General features: G+C 41.9%; 1 protein-coding gene across 1 annotated transcript in view; it reads right to left on the bottom strand.

Annotated features, from left to right (window-relative positions):
- Nucleotides 1-25641, bottom strand: part of GTF2I (general transcription factor IIi) — a 2618156-nt gene that overhangs the window by 2543473 nt on the left and 49042 nt on the right. The window contains exon 2 of the mRNA XM_069614749.1: nt 19298-19395. Within this exon, the coding sequence (XP_069470850.1) occupies nt 19298-19393 (96 nt within the window). The 5' untranslated portion in view covers nt 19394-19395. The remainder of the gene's footprint in view (nt 1-19297; nt 19396-25641) is intronic.

The following is a 25641-nucleotide window of genomic DNA, read 5'->3' as shown; positions in this document are numbered from 1 at the left end:
GGTACAGTGGACGTCACACTAGGGATAGTATTACTGGCACGCCCTGTTGACGTCCCTTTTCGAATTTCGTAAACAACTGTAATACTCTGCAGCTTCCACTAGATGTCAGCCTATACACAGCATGTGATCCAAGCAGATTCCACAAGCCTCAGATATAGTTATAGATATAGATATAAATATTACACAGCCACAGGTAGTGGCTGTGTAGTTATGGTTAAGTTGGTGTTTCCATAGGAAGAGCACTTTTTGGGCGGCTTATAACTTGGCTCCCCCTGGACAAATCCTCACCAAACTTTGCAAAAAATAGTATATGGACCACTCTGAATTTATTTGCAAAGTTTGGTGATGTTTGGTCTGGGGGGCGGGGGGCAAAGTTACAGGGGGGGTCCCAAAACGTCTTTTTTTCCCCATAGAGCATGGGTGCACAACATACTGCCCGCGGGCCAGTTGCGGCCCGCCATGCTCTTTTGTCTGGCCCGCGAGGCACAAAGACTTTCCTAATGGAGGGCAGCCCGCGGCCGCCCTCCATTAGGAAAGTCTTTGTGGTCTTCCGGGCCGGACAAAACACTGGCCCTCATTGGCTCAACACACACACATACCACGTCGCTCCTATGAGCCACGTAATGCGTGTGTGCTGCACCAATGGAGGGCCAGCACTGTTTTGCTTTATGTTTGTGTGTGTATGTTTGGGGGGGGGGGGCGGGTGTCTGATGTGTATGAAGGTTTGGATTTAAATGTATTTTGTGTGTATGTTGAGATGCGAGGGTGGGGGGGTGTCGGATGTGTATGAATATTTGGATTTGAATGTATTTTGTGTGTATGTTGAGATGCGGGGGTGTCGGATGTGTATGAATGTTTGGATTTTAATGTATTTTGTGTGTACGTTGAGATGCGGGGATGGGGGGTGTCGGATGTGTATGAATGCTTGGATTTGAATGTTTTATGTGTGTATGTTGAGATGCAGGGGTGGGTGGTGTCGGATGTGTGTCGGATGTGTATGAATGTTTTGATTTGAATGTTTGTGTGCTGAGTTGGGGGTGGGGGTTCGGGTCTGTATGGGTGCATGTGTGTGTGTGCTGAGTTGGGGGGTTTGGGTCTGTGTGTGTGCTGATTTGGGGGTGGGGGTTTGGGTCTGTATGTTTGCATGTTTGAGAGTGTGCTGAGTTGGGGGGTGGGGGTTCGGGTCTGTATGGGTGCATGTTTGTGTGTGCCGAGTTGGGGGTGGGGGGTTCGGGTCTGTATGGGTGCATGTTTGTGTGTGTGCCAAGTTGGGGGTTCGGGTCTGTATGGGTGCATGTTTGTGTGTGCTGAGTTGGGGGGTGGGGGTTTCGGGTCTGTATGGGTGCATGTTCGTGTGCTGAGTTGGGGGTGGGGGGGTTCGGGTCTGTATGGGTGCATGTTTGTGTGTGCTGAGTTGGGGTGGGGGGGGTTCGGGTCTGTATGGGTGCATGTTTGTGTGTGCTGAGTTGGGGGTTCGGGTCTGTATGGGTGCATGTTTGTGTGTGCTGAGTTGGGGGTGGGGGTTCGGGTCTGTATGGGTGCTGGTTTGTGTGCCGATTTGGGGGGTGGGGGGTTTGGAGTTGGGTGTGAGGGGGGGCCATGGGGCATAGTGTTTGGTTGGGGGTAAGGGGGCCCTGGTACATAGTGTTTGGTTGGGGGTGAGGGACATGGGGCATAATGCCAAATCGCAAACTGTAGTAGTCCAAAATAACGGCATGTCCAATCTAGGGTCAATAAAATATATATAAGTTAAACAGGCAAGATACAATAACTAAATAGAAATTATAACAATGGAAAATGTGTAGTACAAAATGTACGTTTGAAATGCAAATAATCGTTACCCCTCAAAAACATTCTTTTTCCATGTGTTTAGTACAAATTGGGGGTTTAAAAAGCCTCCTGCCACGCCTACCGCCCCGCCCACATTTACTTGTCGGCCCACTCTAGCACTCATGTAAGGTACTTTCGGCCCTCTGTCAAAATCAGTTGTGCACCCCTGCCATAGAGTGAATGGGGGAAAAACTGCACACGCCTACAGGCCAAACCGCTGGACGGATTTTCACAAATTTGCGGCAGGACGACGACCTTGGTCCCAAAAGCGTGCTTTTGTAAATTTGGTTCCAATCCGTCCAGTAGTTTCTTTAAACGACCAAAAAGTATGTCTCAAAAAATTAGTGATATCCATGTCCGCTCCGCGGTCACACTTCCCTGTTCGCTCCGCGGACAAGATACAGATTGGCTAAGGGGCTGGCATCATGACCGGACACGCAACGTGTCCGCCGATTGGCTGCAGTGAGGCGTGATGTGCGTCAGATTGGATGCGCCAGACATCTTGGATCCGCCGACAGCGTGGCGGTGACCAGAGGCAAAATGCTGTTTCGGAAAATGTTTGGTGCGTTAGAGTGCTTGGGGAGGTTCAGAGAGTAAGAGATGGGTGAAATACTGTATTTGTTTAGGCGGCAGGTGCTAATGATGTATTCACCATGCCCGCCCTGTCCGGGATGTTTGTAATTACTGAAAATGAGGGGTCTCATAAGGATAGTACTTCCGTCCGTGCTCTGCGCAGGCAACTTGAAAGTGTTCTAAGGACACGCGTGCTGTTAGCGAATATTAAAATTGAGTACATGCCGTAGTTAAAATTGGGTGCGATATGCTGTGGTGGTTGTGGCCAGGAACTACAGTCTTGGGTGTATGGCCGAAGGCCATGCACCCACGAACCAAGTTACAAGCACTGGATTTATAAGCCACCATGTGTTTTTTATATACTGCACGCCTATAGATTCAATTATCTATGGCCATACACCCTCGACACTAGGCCCTGGCTACTTCCAACGTAGCATATCACATCTATGGATATACCCGTAGTATCGAACATCGATCAGGTAGTTGTGGGGAAGGCCTAGAGTCTTGGGTGCATGGCCAGAGGCCAGCACAGTGGTAATCTCTGCTTTAAATCTCTGCCAGAGGCCATGCACCCAAGACCAAATTTATACGTATTGAAGTTATAAGCCACAATGGGTGTGAATTGCTGTGGTGGTTGTGGCCAGGACCTAGAGTCTTGGGTGCATGGCCAAAGGCCATGCACCCAAGAAAAAAAATTATAAGCACTGCAGTTATAAGGCACCATGGGTTTTATATAGTGCGGTGGTTGTGGGAAGGACGTAGAGTTTTGGGTGCATGGCTGCAGGCCGTAGGCCATACACCCAAGACTCTAGGCCCTGCCCACAACCACCGCAGCATATCACATTCATACACCACACCCATACCATAGAATATCTATCTGGTAAGTGTGGGCAGGGCCTAGAGTCCTAGTTGCAAATTGAGTGTATGCTACAGTTAAAATGTTTTTCTATGGGTGTGCTAATGATTTATAAGCCACCATGTGTGCGATATGATGGTTGTGGCCAGGGCATAGAGTCTTGGGTGCTTGGCCGTCTTTGGATTTGTATTTAGTTTACAAACCAGTGTACTGTGCATTATGCTCAGTTTCTGCGTTTGTTTTTCAAATCATTGGGTCTGGGGGAAAAAATACTTGTCGGATTACAAAAACCCTTTCTTTGCTATGCTACAAACTATTTCTTTGTTTCCTTTGAGTGCTCACTTGTTGTTTCTAATTGTTATGTTGGTTTGTTGCACATTCTTTAAACAGTTAGATACCTGTTGGCGTATTCCAACTGTGCATTTTTTGTTACAAATCTGTGGTATTCATTCATCTGTGTGGTTGTTATACAGTCTTGGGCAGTTAGATACCTGTTGGCGTATTCTAACTGTTTACAGTCTCTTACTTGATTTTTTGTTAATGTTGAAGTACACATTAGTTATTAAATTTTGGCTTTAAGAAGATTAAATATGTGTTTGTAAGATTTGCTGGTAATCTCTGCATTAAAGTAATGCTACTATCATTACATTCGAACCATCCACATTTATTTTTAATATATGCAGTGTAGTGACCTGCATTGGTTGTGGCTCCTGCGTGGTAGATTATACCTATTGTTGTGAAGGTTTTCTTACCAAGTGACACTTGACCGTGTGTGAATCCAGTCAGCTTGCAGTTGTTTTTGGTACCATCTGCATTGTAACGTAGAAGCATTAGTATTATGTAGTTACTATGTGTTTCTATCAGTAAGGTGGAGCGATTATCTGAATTGCAGATAGTACATAATCTGCCATGGTTTGCATTTTATAGAAGTTGCTGAAATGGAATGGATTCACAATTGGGTATGGATACATACACAAATCGCTCATTTGGGATTTGTTCTTGTGTCACATTGTTACAGAGAGTGCATGTATGTTTCCACATGTATGAAATCTGGAAGATTTCATTTATAGGTATGTTTTTGTTCGAGTACTTGTAGTAAGTACATTAGAAATTCTTGTGGATCTTTTTGTGAGTTTATAGGGAATCTCACCATTCCAGCACAGTAGTCCAATTCTTGTCTTATTCCGTGAACACTATACGTGTTGTCAGGATTGTTTGTTGCGTTTCTATGAAGGACTAACATTTGCAAACACAGTTGGTCTGTACTGTGTAAGTAAATGTTATTAACAATTGGTGGCAATTGAAATAGAATATTCATTGCTACATTTACGTAGCAACACACCAGTTACATTTGAAAATTTGAATGGACCAGATAGTTCTGTCTGCGAGTGATTTCTTCGAAGTTTCTGTTCCTTCTTTGAAGAAGTACCTGCTTTACTTTCCCCAATAGGTTCTTCTTTGCTTGTGGTAATTGATGAAGTATTAGCTTCTTTTCTTTTCTTTGAAGGATTTGCAGTCAGATTCTGTTGCATTTCTGTTTGAATTTGTTTTCTTTTACAACGTTTTCCTTTTTCTGGAACAGGATATGATTTCAGATGTGTGTGTACAGTGAACGCAGTCTATTGTATTCTAAAATGCAAGGAATATGAGCGTTAACTTTACTTGCATCAAAGTTGATTAGAAATAGACTGTCAAGTGTACGTAAGCGTGATAGTGCTACGTAGCTCATGCCTTCTTTAAAGACAGTTTCCTACATCTATCAATGCTTTGTCTAGGGTAAGACCTTGGTATTTATGAATGGCGACTACATATGCAAGAGTTGTTCTCTACGTACATACATGTCTTTGAAGAGAAGGAATCGAGCTGTTGAGCGCCCTATCCTTTTTACTTCTGAAAGTTTTCAAAGCGAATATTGACAAACTGAATGTTGTTGTCACATGGATATGTTTGAAAGCCAACAACTGTACCCAGTGCCCCATTAACTAGCCCTTGCTCCATGTCAAGGTTACGTTTAAGCATTACTCTACAATTTAAGGATAATTTTAATATTTTTTCCAACCCAGCTGTGGTGGAGATTGCATTTTCTAAGGTATTTAGTCTTGTGGCTTGCTGACACATGGGTAGTGTCATACCATGTACTTCCAGTTTGTCTGTGGAGCAAATTTCAATTATTGGTTGCATTTCTTTTTTTAACATTGTTTCATCGAATTTGAAACAGCTTGCAAGAGTTGGCATTGAGGCCATACAATCGACATTTTTGTGTGCTAATTGTTCCATAATATCCGTAGCACATGCGTTATCACCATTAAGTGCATGAATGTGCCAGTTTTTCAATATTGCTTGTGCTTCTTGAGATAGTACACCAATTCTAATACTTTTTAAAATGTTGGCGCAAGTGAGGTCTGCAGTTTGACGCATGTTTTCTGTTAATTCACTGTATTGGATATGTTGCCAAAGGTTGACATTTCCTATGCTGCCAACAGTTTTACGGCAGAGTCTGTGTCCTAAGGTTTAAAAATAGGTTCACCTTTCACTGGTGTCAATTGTAGAAGATCTCCGAAAACGATAATGTGTTTTCCTGGAAAGAGTTCTTTGCAGTTTGTTTTAAGTACTTCTTGCAATCTGAGGTGAATCAAAGTCAACATTAGGTTGGAGACCATGCTCACTTCATCTATTAGTAGCATTTTCATTTGTTTTAATACTCTGCATAGTTCCATTGCAGCTTCTGCAGAAGGTTTGTAATAGTCTAATTTGTTTTAGTGTTCTACTGGAAGGAGTAGTAATCGGTGTAAAGTGACACCGCCTATGTTGTAGGCAGCTAAACCTGTGGAGGCAGTTTCAACAGCTGACAGTTTGTTCTTTGTCAATTGGTGAAGGAACTTGCTGATGATTTTGATTAGGAATGTTTTCCCTGAACCAGCTTCACCACTGACGTACAGCAGTATAGGTTTGTAATTTTGGCAGGTACATTCTTTACTTTCATGTTGTACACCATGTGCAATTTCTTTTGTTACTTCTTCAAAAATGGTGCGCTGATCTTTGTTAAGTTTTCATTGTAGTACAGTTAAGTCTTCTATATCTTAGTGATACATGGCGTTTTCCACTTCTGTCATAGCTAATTCTGCCTCATTTGCTATTAGTGGCTGTTCTAGTGGTTCTTGGCTTCCTGTTACAGAAGGTTGACTACTGTCGGAAGTGTCCTTATCTATTTAGGCCTGGAGTAGTTCGTGTTGCTGTTCATTGTGCAACATTGTTTTGTACTGCATAAAGTTCACAATGGTGATAGCGCTTTCATTTGCTTTCAAAGCGTCTTCATAGCAGTCATAGTCCTCTAGTATCTCTTCCTCTTTTCTCCATGGTTTAAAAAGTTGTAGCAGGGACATGCAATATAGTTCTTTCTGTTGAGTTTTTAATGACAATTGCATGTGATTAATTAAGCTTCGTTTGTTAAGTTTCACTAAGCTGTCTTCACAATCTGTCACTCTACCTTTGCTTTCATCGGGTTTTATATTATTTTTGTATGAAAAGTTTTGGGCTATGTGGTATAGACACATGGTTTCCAAAGTGGTACTCCTGTTTGGGTAGTATGTGTCTAGTAAATTGTTTTTTTAAAATGTCTTGGCTGTTGGGATCATTTTTTGGCAATTGTTTCTATGTCCTCATATGATTTGAGAACTCTTTTTCCAGATTTAGCAGGACCAAGACTTAGCCATACTATATTTAACGATCTGCAGCTTCATAGGCGCCACATTCTCTATGGGAGAGCATTTTTATGCCTAGGCTCTACGATTTCTGAGATAGTGTTTTGTCCGATGATAGATCATTCCAGAGGTTTTGAAGTTGTTTTTTCTGCTTTTGTTAAGTCGGCTGTAACATATCGTGCAACTGCAGTGGAATTGTCTGCAATATACTGCACATCTAGGTTTGCATTCCATAAGAGGGAAATGATTGCATTGTAATCATTGATAATTTTGATTCTTCTGTTCTTTTTATGTAATATGTGTTCTTAGGTGATTTACCTTTAACACTACGTCTAACTGAAAACATGAAGTTGTTCACTTCACCCCATTTCTGTAACTGGTCTAGGGAAACCAAAGCGGCATTTGGTGTAGTATTTCCCTTTGCTTTTGTATTTGCAATGACAATATTTGCCACATTTGTGTCTTTGAAATTGTACAATCTGTCCATGAAGGTCACTATGTGTCCTTTGTGAAGGGATTTCACAAGTGACATTTTTGGATGAACTGCAACACAGTGGCATCACTGTCCTATTACAAATAAAGTGTAGCAAAGCAATGAAACGATGGTGGAAATATCTTGAAACATTAACAGGATCTAAAGAGCAAAGTTCTCCAGGTGTTAGTATATCTATGTTGCTGTTTGATATGCGTAGGAAATCATGTAAATCTTTCCATGCATATTCTGCAGAACTTAATGTAACAAACCAAGTGGGTGGTCCAAGGTTTCTGATCATACAACGTACATCTCCGTGCCGTCGGAACCAGTATTCTTTCGTACCACGCATGTTTGCAAACAGATTCGTTTTACTCGATTGTAAAACCTCATCTTTTTCTTGCAATTTTTGTATTAATTGCGTAGCTGACATATTTTGAAAGTGGGTTCCAGATTTCAATATGTGTGCAACTCCATAACATAGGGTTGCTAGTTCACTTTCAAAGAGTAGGTGGAATATGTATTCCACATTTTGTCTAAATCTGGGATCTTCAGAATACATTCGTAATGAGCGGTATTCTGTTGCTGTTATCCGAGTGGGTCTATCATCGCATCTTCCTCCTTTGCCAGTAGGAAATAGCAGTGGAAAAGCATGTGCTTCTATAGTTTTTTCCCATATGCTCATTGGTGACCCTTTACTTTGTCGCATTTGCTAAGTTTCTAGTGCATAATCCATGCTCTCAGAGTGCAATGGATGAATTGTGTAATGGTCCAAAAGAGTGGATACTGCAGCAGGATCCAGATGTTCAAATTGACCATTTTCTGATGACTCTTGAATTATTTCAGTTGTTTCCCTTAAGCTTTCTTCAATATTTGTTTCTTTGTAGTATTCATTATTTTCGTTCAGATATTGCAAGGCTTGTCTAACTTTATGTAAGTCCAGGAGTTGTTGCCAATTTTTTTTTCGTCTTTTGTTGGTACACCATTTACTAAGACAATTAAGAATGCTCTATTGGACGTTGCACTCCTAGAGTGTGCACATTCTCTGTCAGATCTAATGGCAAATAAACTACTTTGCCACAAATGCCTTTCACCAATTCAGAGGGAGGTAATGTTGCTGTTTTTGGTTGAAGGCGTTATTATTGCTTGAAATGGGTGAACTGTTTTAGTTCTGATGCTCTCATACAAACTGAGTTGTTGCAGGGGTTTTGGTAGTGGGAAAAATTCCAAATTATTTGTGATAGCACGTGAAGGAGTTTGGTTAAGTTTTGTAGTGCAGTAACTGCAACATATTAGGGGTTCACTTATTTCGCATTTGTTTTCTGCTGAAAGGCAGAGAACTAATTCAAACCATTTGGAATCTTCATTGTCTTCTATTTTGTATGTTACGTCTATAGTTTTTGTGTTACTTTTGTAAAAAGTTCTGCGGCAACACACACATGGTTTGGTACTTCAGCGGATGTACTTTTAAATTTTAGTATTTCTTTTTTGTATGTGTGTAATAGAAGGTTGCTATGTGCAGAAATGTTGCTAGTCTTTTCTAAAACTATTGCATTTTGTAAGTGGCTTTCACTTCCAAAATATTTTCTCTGGATACGGTCGATTTCTTCTTGTAGGTATTTGGGTGCACCATGCAGAAGAGTGTTATTTAAATTGGCTAATTCTAAAGCTGGACTTTTAGCATAGTACAGTTTATAGACTAGATTTCTTACAGTTGCATGTGTTGATATCATTTTGATATCATGGAAGGTGCTTTTGCAAATAGGTCCTGTGTAATTGCGCACTGGACAGGCATCCATATTTTGCAGCACTCATTTTCATTTTGTCTTTACCTTTCACATACTGATTGAGGAACTGGCATAAAGATTTGAAAGATTTGTTAGGAATGTTACACATTGACATGACGGTCTGGTTCAGTCGAACGGAGAGGTAATTGAGTTTTCTGGGGATACTTTTGTAAGCAGTGTTTCTTGTTCCATGATGGTATTATTGATTTTTTCATATCCTCGTCCAGTGATTTGGATGGCAATTGTGCGTTTGATTTTCTTTGTATGCTTCCTCATTAAAATATGGTTCGGTGGTCGTCGTGTGACTGCTTTCACCTCCACAAATATTTAAGAAGTTATTTTCGTTGACATTGAGAAGTTTCTTTTGTAGTTTAGTACTTAGTTTTGTTAGTGGTTTCATCCTATTTAACACTTAAATAAATCACTTCCTTTTAAGAAGGATCGCACGGTCTACGAGAGCTTTTAGGATTAATTTTCTACAGTAGGTTTTAAGGGTTGAGGATGATTTTGCTCCTCTTATTAGATTCTGAAGGACTGTGTGGCGGAACATTTTTGCTAAAATACTTTTTTTACTATGGGTTCTTGCGAGTATACTAGGATTTGTAGGAGCATTTTAGCAGTAGTGGTATCCAAATTCTTGTAAAGCATTTTCTGTTTCGTGCCACATTTTGATAGCGGAGCCCAAGTTTCTGTAGTTGAAGCTTCCAGTGTTTCGCTAAATGACTAGTAGCCATTTTGTTTCAACGTTCTGTACAAACTCTGCTAGAGATGGATGCTTACTTTGGACACCATTTTTATTTGCTCTATTTCGGCGTTCTTTTCTACGGACTAGCTTTTTGGTAGGCATTCTTTGGGATCTGTTGAAAAAAAGGAAGGCATGGGTTGGTCCGTTTTATAATGTATGTGTGCTGTGTGCATGCGTGTGAGTTTGATGGGGAAGATGTTTGTGGTGGTGTGTGAATGTGCATTGGGCAGTTACAATGAGTTGGAAAGGCTATTTTTCTGTTTGCATATTATTACACTGTGCTTCAGATGAGAGTAGAAAGTGAGCTAGTGGTGAGGAGAAGCATTAATAGTAAACGTTATGGTATCAAATTAAAACATCTATTTGGTTTGTACTACTAACATTCTAAGGCTTCTGGATGTTAATTGTGTTCCAAAAACACAGGGTTTTGTGTGCCATTCTGACTGTTATTCTTTGTTTAATAAATGGGGATTTGTGGGCAGAATGGTTCAGAAATCAATGTTTTTTTGGTGCGCAAATTCCATAAATAACCCACACTGTGTCTTTGAGGAACAGAAAGAATATAAAGCGAGTACTGTATTTACTTTTTTGTGTGGAATGACCAGGTTTCTTTGGATATATTGTTTGCAGTGTAGATGCTGTTGATTTTCAGGAGACTAGTCTTCACTGCAATTGTAAAAGGAAGAAGTTAGTAATTTTGTGTGTTCAAAGCAGTGATGTTAATGTACAGGTTCATTTTTCAGCTTTCGTGAGAGTATTCTCGTTTGCTATCTCAACACAGTGTATGTGTGCATTTCATTTCACTATGTGCAGCCTTTGTAGGTTATTTGCAGTAGGTTAGTTGAACCTGCTTTGCAGATGAGTACAATTTTCAGTTCATGAAATTCCCTTGTTTTTTTAAGCTGTGTTGTCCATAGCAGAGAGGTTTGGAAGTGGTAGGTCATTATAGTAGATGGGAAACATTTCAATACTTTCATATTATAAGTAGGAATGTGAAAAATTGGGAGCACAAGAGGGAGATGTCACCACAGCAATTGGGAACGTTTATTTTTCTCATACAATCGCATTGGAAGTAGAATCAATTTAGGTGGAAGTCAGTAAAAAATTGTGACTTTATGGAAAATCGAGTTTCGCGCATAAATCGGGAGGGTTGGTACGTATGTACAGGTTATGCGGGAGACAGTAAGAAGTCGTGTGATTTCTCAATGAAAAATCGGAAGTCTTGCGCTTAAAGCGGAAGCGTTGATATGTATTGGCTATGCAGATTTAGTGGCATTAATTTGTTTAAATGGAATCATAAGATTTGCACGTTCTCTGAATAAAATATGCATACCTGTACTTTGTACTCATGCATGTAGGTATGCATGGAGCTGTAAGTAGAAATCCGCGACACTTGCACAGTAGTTTTTGAAGTAGGTGCTTTGCAATGATATGCAACTTGAATTTAGAGTCATCAACAGTACATTTGAAGTGCGGAACTCTGATGGCGGAGTTAGATGTAGAGGTCTTGGATGGTTGTGGGACTGCTTAGCTGTGTCCAATGAGGGAATGAATTTGCGAGTGATGTCGAAAGGGTAGAAGGACTGGCTAAGAGTTCCGTGCCGCACGGACACCGCGCTTGTACACGGTTGGGGCTTGCCACATACGGGGTTCTACAGCAAATCCAGCATGGAAAGGAGACTGTAGGCATCAGCCAATCAGATGTTGACATTGTTGATTTGTGTCGAAAGAGTATGTGTAGCGAAGATGGCAGAGGTGGAGACAGTCAGGGTGTTGATGCTCAAGAGATATTTTTGTCCACGGGTTACAGCACTATTCCGAATGTAGGCATGTGGCAAACAATTTCGATGTCAGTGGAGTGGATGTGGTTTGGAGTGATGCGACTGATTGCAATGTAGCGACAATTCTCCAAGTTTGCAGAGATATGCGTAGGATGACCAGTCCCCATGTGGTAGTTTTGCACTATGGTGCTTGCCATTTGGACTACGCGAGTTCACCTTCTTTGTTGGGAGATTTGGAACTGTTGGTTCAAGCAGTCATTAACATCTTTCCAACTGCAAAAGTAATTTTTTCTGGCTTACTCCCTAGAGCAAAATGGGACAACAGTTCTGTCTTTTCTCCAGATCAAAGTATTGGTAGGTGTGACATCAATCGCAGCATGCGTGCTTTCATGTTAAGAGCTGGTATGTTTTTCTGCAGCCACGAGAACATGGTTTCCGGTAATGAGGCTTATTTTGAAGCAGATGGTGTTTCTTTATCTTTTTTGGGAAATGCCATGTTCTTTTGGAATGTAAGGCATGCTTTGGAGAAGGTTCTGTGATGATTGTAGGAGTAAACTAAGAAGAAAAAAAAAAAATCTAAAAAAAATACAAAACAACAGGTGTTTGTCAGGCATCTGCAAAAAAAACCCCCAAAAAAACAGCTCTTTTCAGAGCCCACTTCAAAGGGGAAATGGGGAATACTACATAAAATGTACAGTCGTCACGCTCAGATCCTCTATGTGTCCGCGGACATGGAGGTAGTCTGCAGGCAGCTCGTATTACCAACAGGGATTCTGGGGTGGAGACGCATGCAAATGCGAATGAGCGAAGCTAGGGATTGGTCAGTAAAGTTCAGTGGGTGTGTTCTGAACTGAGATTTAGTGAGACCGTCTTTTTCCTGAGAGGAGATCAGACAGCTATGGCTCTGTGCTCGAAAAAAGATTATCTGGATTTTGGGAGACTCATGGATACATTGGCTGAAGGTGCATGCAGAACGTTGTGGTTTATCTGCAGATCTTGGATTTTCTCATGTGGAAGTGCACCGGCATGCAGTGCGTGGAATGAAGTGGCTGGACTTGGTACCTCTCTGTGCTACTTTACAGACAGAGCGTCATCCTGATATAATTGTAATTCATTGTGGGGGAAACAGTTTAGGGCATGTCTCTGGAATTTCTTTGCAATTTGCAATGAAGGAAGGCCTTGCGAAGGTCATAGACATGTTTCCAAATTGCCAAGTAATTTTTTCCTGTATTGCACAAAGACAAATGTGGCTCTGTTCTGCTTTATTTGGTCCACAAATGGAGAAAGCGAGGCGCAATGTCAATAAGGCTGTTTGTGGCTTTCTAAGAAATGTTGGTATGTCCTCTTTCCACAATGAAAATATTTTGTTTCGTAGCACATTCATTTTTCGTAGAGATGGAGTCCATCTTACATATGCTTGGCAATCAGATTTTTCTTCGAAATGTACAAAATGCATTGCGACCTTTTTTGGATTCATAGTCACCTACTTTGCATTTTACATTTTGACAAATCCAAGTTTTTCAAACACACAAACACCACCAAAAGGCTCTTTTCAGAGCCACCACTTACTCCCAGAGAAAAGTGCATTAGTTTTGCAACGGTTGCACCCTAAATTTTTGTGTCCTACGACTGTCCGCGGACTTTTTGAAAAATGCACGGGGGCCTACACCGTTCACTTGATAGTTCCATTGTTAAACTGAGAAAGGCAGCTCTGAAAAGAGCCTTTTTAAAATTTGTTGTTTTATATATATTTTTTTTTATTAACACGACACACTAGGGGAGGAGGGAACACCAACCACGGGGATAAGAAAGGGCAGGTGGAGAGAGAGAAAGATGTAGGGTGGGCCTTATTTAGGTAGGTAGCAGATCTTCTGGTGCTCCGCCGTGACCGTGGTCTTGAAAGCACTTTGAAAACTCTCCCCCTGCAGAGTACTGTGTCGCATTACATACACAATACTGTGACCTTCGAAAGGTAAGGGTCAACAGCATCGCAAATGGCCTGTGAGGCAGCTGGAGGGATGCGCTCTCCCACAGGAGTGTCTCTTGTGGCGAGAGGATCAGACACGGAGGATGTTGTGGAGGAACTCAACCTACTACGTTCTTTACATGGTACCACCTTGTGAACGTCCACAGCGTGGAACTTAGTTAGGTGTCGCTTCATGTACGCACCAGGTCTCCCACGACTCAGCACCAACTTGCGCTGGTTACAGGTGACCAGGTTCGCACGTGCTTTTGGTACGTTACCAAAAATGGCAAACAACAGACACACCCACCACTCCCGGAGAGTGCTGGTAGTAGGGAGTTCCCCCCACCTTATTTTCTCTTCCTCCTCTCTCTCTACATCCTCACGCGTATTTCCCTCTGAAGGCCCTTGGGGAGGTGGTGGTGGTGGAGGAGGAGGAGGAGGGTTTGGTGCTGAGGCTGATGTAGCAACAGCACCCATGGATGTCATTAGGGTTGGTCGAATAATCTTTGCTACAGCAGTAAAGGCAGCAAAACTCAATGTGCTATAGCCAGAAGTACAATGAAGATGAGCTTGGGGGTGTGGCCTTTTATAGGGGTGGAGGGATGCGCCTCGTGACCATATCAATCACTCAAAAGAGTTGAAAAAGTTCTTAACAATATGGTGACCGCTAGGGCCATTGTATGGGACATGTGAAATGGTGATTTTGTATTTTAAAATAATGTCATGTCTGCATAAGTTCTTTTGAAATGTTGCGGAAGCGGACAAAGTGTGCAAATTAGGACACACGCTAAGCGTGGGTGCGGTCATATGATGATGTTGTGAACTCAAATGCACAGTAACGGTTGTGGGCGTGCGCACAGGTGTTCTACAGACAGTGTTCGGGTCCTGAAACTAATTAAAAGTGCGACACAAGTGAGACGGACAGGCGCGACGTTTGCAAGACTTACGGGTATGGTGCACATGTGCGTAGATGTTCTGCTGACTGTACGGCCAGGTACAGTGTCCTTAGGACACCTCCATTTTGTTTGACTACAGACAAGCCGGCCACCGTGCCTGTTCTACGGACAGTTCCATCTTGGCTGTGGACGGTACGGACAGGTATATAGTGTCCTTAGGACACTCCCATTTTGTTCCTTTATAGACATCCCAGATACCTGGTGTGTTCTAAGAACAGTTTCATCTTGGTTGTAAACAGTACGGAGAGGTATAATGTCCTTAGGACGCCCCCATTCTGTTGAATTACAGACATCTTGGACAGCTCGTGTGTTACAACAGTTCAATCTTGGTTGCGAATGGTACAGGTATTGTCCTTAGAATATCCATATTTTATTGATTACAGACAGGTCGAAGAGGTGCGCTGTCCGCGGACATTTAAAATCTTTAAAACAAATAAAAAAAATGATCCAAACCATTCCACGAAAGGTAACAATTTTTTTTTATTAAACGCATATACATCAATCAAGAGAGAGACGGTGGGGGGGGGGGGGAGCAGACAAACAAATATAGGGGAATTAGGGTTTTGCACAGGGATGAAGGGATGGAAGTTTCGTCAAAACGTTTTTTGTTCTTGAGGGTTTGGGGATAGTTCACTAGGAAATGGAGAAGGGGGACAGGTACAGGTGGGATAGTGATATCTGATTTTTCCTTTCACGAATTCCTCCACAAATTGCCTTAACCCATTAAAATTCTCGTTTAGCATGTCCACTTTGTCTAATATTTGTGCAAGGGTGTCTTGCACTGTGTCCTTTGGTGGACCTTCTTAATTTTTTACCTGGTCTGTTAAAAAAAAAAATATATATATATGTTAAGTGCCCATAAAATACTGACTATTAATTTGCTTATGCAAAGAATTGTGTACCATTATTATCACCATCTTCCGACATTTTGCCATGCGGAAAATTCTCCTCCAGCCACTCCAAAATACTGCACATTTCTGTGTCAAAACAACAGAAATACATGATTTGTTCTGCAGCTCATACAAAAAGGTATACACAAGAAAAATGAAGTTCACTTACTAATTTCTTGTAATTTGTCTTCGTTGTGTTATGTTCGTCTACTGTCGCTCCGAGCTTCACAGTTTATGTGAGGTAATTACGTTGGAGGCATATCTGTTTTTGTTATGGTATAATCCATTTTATTCTACATGGTAATTAAATGAATGGGTAATGTGTGAGACGTGTAGGTTCGAATGGTTACTTATTACTACTTCTAATGTGTTTATGTGCTCCTTTTTAAACTTGTGCATTTTTCGTATGGCATAATAGACCAATTTCAGATACCCCCTGACTGTTGCGTTGATCTCGTCCACAGACAGGCGCTCAGTCTGTGCCCTTCAAATATCATTAGCGAGGGGGTTCAGTATGTTCTATGTTACATGTATATAAAGTAAGGGAATTATAGTACATATCTCTCAAATTCACATGATGAAAGTGTATATTCAGTAAAAAAAAAAAAACTTTAAAAAGGGATGTTATGATTAAGATGCCCTACTAAAAAAAACTATGAAATTCACTAAAAAAACTTTGTTAAAGGGACGTTATGGTTAAGTTGCCAGTACGACGACCTTTGACGCGGGATGTTTTTTACTGTGAATTTTTTTTTATCAAAAAAAACCATTGAATTTTTTACAAAATGGGTGGGAGGCAGGGGAGGAACACCCCAAAAAAAAAAAAAAAAAAAAAAAAAAATGGGTTCCCCCCCCCAAAAAAAAAATCGCGCTAAAAAGCCCCACGAAAAAACAACCCACGATGAAATGACATGGAACCAAGTTGCCCTACTAAAATCCTGTGCAATTCAGAGTAAAAAACATTGTTAAAGGGACGTTATGGTTAAGTTGCGCTACTACAAACCTGTGAAATTCACTAAAAAAAAAGAAAAAAAATAAACGGGACATTACGGTTCAAAGTAAAACCGAAAAACCCCTGAAATTCGCCAGTTATGGTAGGCTAAGCAACCATAAAACTCGCCCCACCACTGTGCACTGCTAACACTAACACCCAGGACATCAAAGATGACATCACAAATGTCATTGATGGCATCACTAATGACATCACATGTGCATTTACTTTTTATGAAAACTCTATACAAGGGATTCTTACTATAATGTTGCTCACAAAGTGTCAAGGATCATTGGAATAAATATCATGAGCTAATTAGTGCATTAAGCAATGCATTGATATAAATTGCATTCTATCATGAAGTTGTATCCAGTATACTAAGCTACTCATGCAGAAACATAGGCAGTGTGTGCAGCATACATGATGAAGGTGCAATATTCATAATCTTGCCATGTTGAATAGCGAAATGATAACTGCTTCCTTATTAGAGTTTTGTGTACTGTGAAACATGTAATAAGTAGCTAATAAAACCCACTTAATACATAATTGCATTATTACAGACAAAACACAAAGACAACAACACATACAAATATGAGTATATACAGGGAAAGTGAAGTAAGCAAAAAAGCAGAAGTAGTAGCAGAAAGAGTTCATAACCTAACTGATTATCTTTATGCAGAGAAATGTTTGCTCTGTTTCAAAGCTGCTACTTACCCTATTTATGTGTACCACATGATGTGACTGGAACCCAAGGAAAGGAGTGTGAGTACAATGTGTACAAATATGAGCATATACAGGGAAAGTACAGTAATAAAAAAACAGAACTATCAGAAAGTGCTGATAACCCTAATGATTACCTTCATACACAGAAAGGATTGCTGTCTTTCAAGCCTGTGTCTTCCCCTATGTATACGTTTCATATGATGTGACTGGACCCTAAGGGAATTATTGTAAGAACATACTTGAAGGATAAGTCTACAAATATCGTACCTTTTCAATTTTTAGTTGCCGACTGACTGAAGAAAACCATGTGGCCTACATATATCAGTAAAAGAAAAAAGGGGGAGCCAGACATGTGAGGTCATCAGTGATGTCAATGACATTTGTGATGTCATCTTTGATATCCTGGGTGTTAGTGTTAGCAGTGCAGTGTTGGGGCGAGTTATGGTTGCTTATCCTATCATAACTGGCGAATTTCAGGGGTTTTTCGGTTTTACTTTGAACCATAATGTCCCGTTTCTAAAGTATTTTTTTTGTGAATTTCACAGGTTTTTAGTAGCGCAAATATATATATATATATACATATATATATATATATATATATACACACACACACACACACACACACACACACACACCCCAATTACTATTTTTTGATTGTTTAAGAGACTTTGGTTTAGTCATCCCAAGTTTCCTACGGTCATCCAGACGTGGACCCCTTGCTCACTGGGCTCAGAGAGGCACAGCTCCATCTCACTAATGAGGTAAAATAAGGCTGAAACACGTGTCTGGGGCTGTTGTTGGTACTCTTGTTTAGAAGAGAATTGCCATAGCATTTCAGTGCTGGACTGCCCATGTAGGCGGGACAAAGACCGATGTGCAAATGGATACTTTCCTTCTGTGTACAGTTAACTAAAGTGTGGCTGCAGACACTAGAGTGGGTACCTTCCCTAAGAACAGGTCATTTAGCCGCGTTAGTTCTCACAGAGGGGTGCATATATATCTATTATAGCTGGGACTGTCACTATATATATATATATATATATATATATATATATATATATATATATATATATATATATATATATATATATATATTTTTTTTTTTTTAAAAATCCGATACCACTAAGAAAAGTACACAATTATCATTTATTAGATCTCACTGAATGATGCAGCATCTATTGTGCTTTCCGGATACTTTACAAATTACAAAAATTGATCATTAGGCAAAGTCTGCAGATTTAGGAAGGTATGATAGCTTTCAAATAGATGTATTCTAATTAACACATTACATTATTCAGCACGCTATTTTCAAAGGCCCTGAGGAAACATGCTGTTGATGTATGTTTCACGGATTAGGAAACACATGTTGGCCTTATTATAGGAACAGTGTGTTTATGGTTGCTGAAGCAAGGAGTCAGGGCTAAGCAAGCAATGGGACGTTCACAAGTTCGGCCTTGCAAACCTTTTAAAGAGCTTTTTTCTCCAATGACTCCACTGCGTATCCAAAATTGCCTGTGAAGTCTAAAACCTTTCCCACAAAAAAGGATTTGCAAAACAGATTCCTACCTCTTTCAGTTTTCTGTAATGGTGTTTACTTACCATTAATGTACTAAAGGAAACATTACTGTTCAACACTACTTTCAGGTGCTACAGTTGAGCTCATTTTGGAAGACTAAAGAGAAAATGACACCACCGAAAATAGAAGCCGGGAAGGCAAAGACAGTATGCAAAATAGCACTACCAAGCGTGGACAATCCAAACCATATTTCAACTGGATAACAGTTCCCTACTTAAAACGTCTAACTCTGCATTACCATGGGCAGGTTAGAAATATTTTAAATCACTGCAACGTTAAAAAAAGAATTGTCAAAGCTACAAGGTCAACCTAAGAAAGATGTTCAATGTTTATAACAGGACTTTCATACATTGTTTTAAGAAAAGAACAAATGGCGACAGTGTACATTCAACAAATGCTACATTTCTGATGGATACTTTGTAGCAAGACCAACACATACTGATAACTTACCATTGATTCAAGTGCAGACATAAGGAATGTTATCACCATCCGATTATCCGAAGGATCATCATCGCCTACCATGACTGGCATGCCTGGAACAGACATGTCTGTAAAACAAATTTCAGGCACACTTAACTTGGAGATCAATAACCTCAATGGTAACTGAAAGGTTCATTACGTTAGTATCAAAAAGCTGATCATTTGACCAATCTTGAATGATTAGGTCAGACCTTTTGTGTTAAGCATTTATAAAGCTACAACAACTATTCTAAGGGCAGAGACACATTCTCTCCATCAGCAAAGTTGTTGTCACTTGAGGTAATTATGTCAATGTATTTAAAACACCTGAAATAAACTTTAAGAAATAAACGAAGAAGCTGCAGTTCATATGAAATGAAGAATTGTAGGTACAATTCAAGGAGCAGTCAAACTTAAACACTTTCCTAGTGTTTCTATGGGTGCTTCTTGCCAAAAAGCCTCTTCTGCTCGATGCCACTGGACTTTACCATATAGCTGCATAGGACATTTTGTTCAAAATGCCGGTCAGTAGAAAGTTTCATTTTAGTGTGGGGCCCAGTCGCTGAATATGAGCCACAGTACAAGGTGATACATTATATTGACAAAGTATAGGGCAAGCCAGCTACTCTAGTCTGCAATCTTTGGCTCGCCAGATGTTTTGGCCAACTCCCCTCAGCCCCAGTCTCTATAGTCAATGGTGAGGGATCAAGGGAGCCATACTCCAAAACATGTAGCGGGTTGCAGGACACTGAGCTACAACCTCCACGAATGAGTGTGCTGCTGCTCATGAAATGGAGAACTAAAAAAATTTTAAAAGGCTCATTTTCCACTATACATAAATGTAGACCTATACTCATAACTATTAAATCTACCCTTAAGTTTTAAATTACAAGAGATGGGAATATTCTTTGCAGTTTCATGAAGGATTAGTTCTGCGCTGCAACATCTACATCAAAAGAGTAATAGTAAATGTTACTCACCATAGGGACCACGTTAATCCTAGTCCATACACTTTCCACCATACTCTTGGGACTTCCCGTAAATGGGGCACAAGACCGGAAGACTCATTTTCCAGCAGAAATTGCTGTGCATCATTCTAGCATATAGCTGTGCAGTGAGCATATACATGCATGCCTCCACACCCCTCCATTCGCCCGCAGTCTCGCTCATCCATTTCCATCAGCCCTAGCATTAGCAGACTTATTCCTTTTCTAGCAGGGAAGGTAAAAGAGGTGGACGGGTTAAAGGAGTGAAGGACTACAAGTAGGTCACTGAACTGCGTAACTTTGGAGACTACCTAGCATATTGCAATGGAGGGGTGGGTGACCTATCCTGATGAAGACAAACAGATTCTAAGCACTGATGTGCCTGCAATTATTTATTGCATTTGATTTTACGCCCAAACCCAAGCGTATCGCGGCAGGATAGTACAAGAATACTTTCAATAAAAACTTAGTTACATGAACACTTACTAACTTCTTGGTTCCATCGTAGAAGTGCTTGTTGAGGATTTCAATCATGGTTGCATAGTTTCTGGTCCAACGGTTAGATGATATACCAACGTAAAACAGTGGGGTTAGGGTTTATTAAAAAGCCAAGTTTTTAACAATTCCTCGGGTGGGAGGGCTTGTTGCAAGTGTTGTTGGGGAGTGAGTTCCAGATTCTGGGGGCAGCTACAGTGAAGCTGGAGTTGCCTGTTCTCGTGTTCTTGAATCTGGGGACACGAAGGTGAACGTTGGCGCTGGATCTAAGTGTTCTTGCTGCCGTTTTGAGTCTAAGGCATTGATTAAGGTAGATCAGGGCATTAGAGGTGACACACTGGTGTGTGATAGTAAGCGTTTTATGGAGTATTCTTGCTTGTATGGGCAGCCAGTGTGCTTCTCTCCTGTGTTGTATAATGTGGTCTCTTTTGCTTATAACTAGCGCTGCTATTAGGGCCTTGTTCTGTAAAAGTTGCATCTCGTTTATTTTTCTTGGAGGTTCCTAAAAGTAGTATATTGCAGTAATCGATCTTGGCCAAGATGAGGGCTCTTGCAGTTATGGGGTGCGAGGAAAAGTCGACTTAGGGCAATGAGTTTGGCAATGTAAGCTGTGGATGAGGCAAGGGTGTTTGTGTTTGCACATGGTGAGGATAGAGTCAAGGTATACACCTAAGGTTTTGACTTGGTTCGATATGGTAATTGGTGTCTGCAATAGTGTCTGCAGAACATGCAGGCGAGGAGGTCTCCGGCAATATGCTATTGAAAAGTCACAGAAGCACCCTTCGCCCTAACTGCACACAAGACCTTGGGAGGAGAGAGACAGAGTGTATAACTGTCCTTGATGCAGGAGACTATCCAGCAAGCAAGGTGCCTTGGATGCCAACTGACTATGGGAAGTGCTGCTGTTCAAAAGGCGGCACACTGAAGCATGGTAATCTCTAGTCCAATAGCAGGCGACAACAGAGCAAGTCTCACATCCAAGCAATGTAGCACCCTTCTCACCTCAGAGGAAGGGTATATGGGAAGTAGGGAGGGGAGAACACCGGATTAAGGTGGAAGTCTGAGGCTGCCTTTGAGAGAAAGTATGGGTGTCTCTGCAGGACCACCTTGAGCTCCTAGAAGATGAAAGCTTGCCGTTCCCTAACAGAACAGGCCCAGGTGACCACCATCAAGAATGCAGACTTCCATGAAACCAACGTGAGGGGGAGCAGACACCAACGGTTTAAAGGGCTCCTGACTCAGGGCCATGAGAACCATATTAAAAAGGAATAGTGCGCTCAAAAATGTTATTGTCACGATCAATCGGGCAAGTCATTATAAGCATACGTTGATCGACCGCAAACATTTTTACAATGCATCTTACCTTAGATCAAGTGCGCTCACGGCAACAAATGAAAACACCAGCCCCCGATCCCGACATCGCTGGACGCATTCGGCCCTTTCCACAACGCCATTGCAGGTCTCTTTTCAACGTTCTCTGTCAGCATGTTATGGACATGTCTTCATGGAAATGGCAGGAAGCCGCTTTCCACAATAAGTATAAACAGACCCTTTTGGATCAGGCAACACTCTAGTTTCTTAGTCAACAGTTTCACTGTCTTTAGTTTAGAGCCCTGTGTGTCTCGTTTCTGCTCGGTTGAGCTGTTTTACTAGTACGAAGCCCCTGCAAACCGTTACTTACAGTAGCAGATCCGATTTCACTCGTTACTTGCGTTTTGGTTAAATGTTTGTAATACAATGTCAACAATACAGCCTTAACAGTACGAGCCCGATTATTCAGGGGAGGAACTGAAGGAAAGAGAAGGCTGCCAAAACGATGGGGAAATCCGACAATAGTTTGCAAGATCAATCACCCGAGTATGAGAAGCAGCCGAGTCACATGAAAGACGTTTCAACGTGGTGTAAATGCAATTGTTGCGAGGTCATGCCAACCGAGGTGGAGAACTAGTGCTGCTGCCGAAAAAAACTCTGGATGCTCGGCCTAGGTAGCTGAAGAAGACACCACCGCTTTGCATTACCGAGCTGCATGACTTCAGGGCAGCCTGTCTCACAAGTTCTGTGTTGAGGATTATGATGGTGTTTTATGATGGCCCATCACCCCCGTGCACCCCCAGCCATGTTGTCTGTTTCCAACCTCTGGTTTAAAAGACATTTACACAGACCTCCGTGACCTCATCCTCTCTATCCGGCCCACACAGACCTCTTGAATGTTGTGCTGCTCCTCTATGAAAGGGGAGTCCAAACTCAGCAAAGAGGTTCTGAAAGGCCGGGCCCCAGCCCATTGCCATGCAGAAGTACTTAGCACTGAGCGAACTACTGAGACCAGAATTCCCTCCGCCAGCATTCAGCTGTTACTGACTCCTCCCAGCTAGGACCCTTCTACCTGGTTTTGTACTTTCGGACAGAAGAGAGAAAAAAAAAAAAAAAACACACAGCTCTGACCGTACAAAACGACCGGAAAATGCTACCACCAAAGGTTTGAACACCGAAACTTCAAACCTTTGGTGGTAGCATTGCAGGCAAGTTTAATAAATAAATAAAATAGACTGCGGGGTGTTGTGGGGGACACCACTGAAAAAACAAAACCAAAAAAAAAAAAAAAAAACACAAACAAAAAGTTTTTTTAAAAGGGGGGGCTGCAGGGGTTTCCACCGCAACACCCCGCTCAGTACAGTATAGTGAGCGAGTGTTGCAGGGGAAACCCCTGCAGCCCCCGTAGTATGCAAGTGTGTTTGCATGAGAAAGGTGCAAACTTTTGGTAGTTCGCATCTTTCTCATGCGAACATTCCGGCAGCGGGGGAAAAAAAAATAATAATCCGCCGCGGTCGGATCACTTAGAATCTACCTGGGATCCGCATTGTGTGTAAACGGTACTTAGCACTGAGCGAACTACTGAGACCAGAATTCCCTCTACCAGCATTCAGCCGTTACGGACTTCTCCCAGCTAGGACCCTTCTACCTAGGATCCGCTTTTTTGTGTAAACTGCGCTGCAAATCTGAAATCCTAGCATTCCTCGCAAGCCCCACCCACTCTCACCTAACCCGGAATCCATCAAAAAGCCCATTGCGCGTGCGCTGTTATGAAGCCCTGTGTGGAAGGGCTGTTTTGTGGCTGTTCCACAAATTCTTTTGAGCATCCGTATTTGGAATACTTGTAATTGTGCGCCTATGTCATCTTGTACGTGCTCATGCTTGAATGCCCATTCCTTGCAAATGCTGATGTTTGCTAAAATGTGTAAAAATTGCAAAGGATGTTTTATTTTATTTTTTTTTTTTATTATTATTTATTTTGGTTTTTAGCAAACAAACAATAACAGTCTGCTTTCATCAAGCAGGAAACAAACGTTACGCAGTACGTTCACAGCATATGCAACTTTCACAGAGGTCGCTTGTCGGACAGTCATTGATAGGATTCATCAGCATCAGATTTTATTTCGCCGGGTGTACGTGATGAGTTGCGGGAGGCGAGCTGTATTGACGAGATCTCTTGTGGGATCAGGATTGAGAACTCACAGAATCCGGGGCAGAAAGTAAGTAGTTGACATAGGGGGCCCAGATATCAGGCGGTCGCGCATGTAGAGGAAGGGTCCGAGTGAATTCAGTATCTAGGTCTTGACAGTATAAAATATCTTTCTTCCATGTTGTAAAGGAGGGAAGGGGACCTCGGCCCCATGCCAAGGCTATCCTTCTACGGGCGAGCACCAGGAGCAGTGAAGCTAATTTCCGGATTGGGGTTTGGAGGTGTTTTGTCGCAGATAAAAGTGCGATGGTCGGGTCGGGGCCTAGTGTTTCACCTATTACGTCACTTGAGTACTGTAGAACTGAGGACCAAAAGCGGGCTATTCCTGGGCAGTGCCACGCTAAATGGATGAAGTCAGCGGCGGGGGCGCCGCATCTTTCACATTGATCTGATGTTCCGGGGTGATGTCGATGTCTCTTTTGGGGTGTGTAGTATGTTTGGTGGACAAAGTTAAAATGGATCTGCTTGAAGCGGGTGTTCAGGGCAACTTTTTGGGTCTGTCGGAGGATATATGCCCAATCGTCGTCGGGAATTGTGGTGTGAAGGGCCGCTTCCCATCTCTGCTTTGCCTTTCTGGTGGTCCCCGATGTGTCAGCGGGCAGTGAGCTGTAAATTGTGGATACTAGCCTCCCCTCGCCCCTCGCCTGGATCACATTGTGAAGTAGGGTCCATGTTGGCGGTTGTTTGGGGAATGTTGGGAAGTGTGCCTGTAGGGTGTGCCGTAACCTAAAATAGAGAAAAATATCCAGTGAGGTGGTGCCGCCCCTCTCCCTGATCGCCTGTGGGGTTAGGAACATCCCCTCTGGAAAGAGGTCTCCGATTAGTTTTATCAAGCCATATTAGGAAAACCTTCTCATTGGTCAGGGGGATGCCCGGGACAAATTTGATGGGTAGTAGAGGGGAGTATCTCGTTTGTATTTCGTATTTACGTGCAATTTTCCCCCAGATGGCATATGAAGACAAAACTGTGTTCAGTGTGTTGTAAGGAACCGGGAGATTGCTCAGGATGACCGCTGTTAAGAGGTCTGGGGAGGCCAGGGCGCGTTCGACTTGTACATGTGGGCGGACGTAGTCAGTGGCATACCAGTGGCTCAAAAATTGGGCTTGTGCGGCCCAGTAGTACTTCTCGATATCGGGAAGTGCCAGGCCCCCCTGTGTTATTGGTAAGGTCAGTGTCGTATATGCAACTCTAGCGGGTTTCCCAGCCCAAACTAGATCTAGAATAAGGCTTCTGATTTTCTGAAGAAATGATCGTGGGAGTATCAGGGGTATGTTCGTAAACAGATAGAGGAGTTTAGGGAGAATTATCATCTTAGTTAGTGAGACTCTCCCCC

The sequence above is a fragment of the Ambystoma mexicanum genome, chromosome 9, assembly GCF_040938575.1.
Source record: "Ambystoma mexicanum isolate Mex_15411 chromosome 9, UKY_AmexF1_1, whole genome shotgun sequence".
In the NCBI taxonomy this organism is placed as follows: domain Eukaryota; kingdom Metazoa; phylum Chordata; class Amphibia; order Caudata; family Ambystomatidae; genus Ambystoma; species Ambystoma mexicanum.
This window is presented reverse-complemented; position numbering and strand designations above follow the sequence as displayed.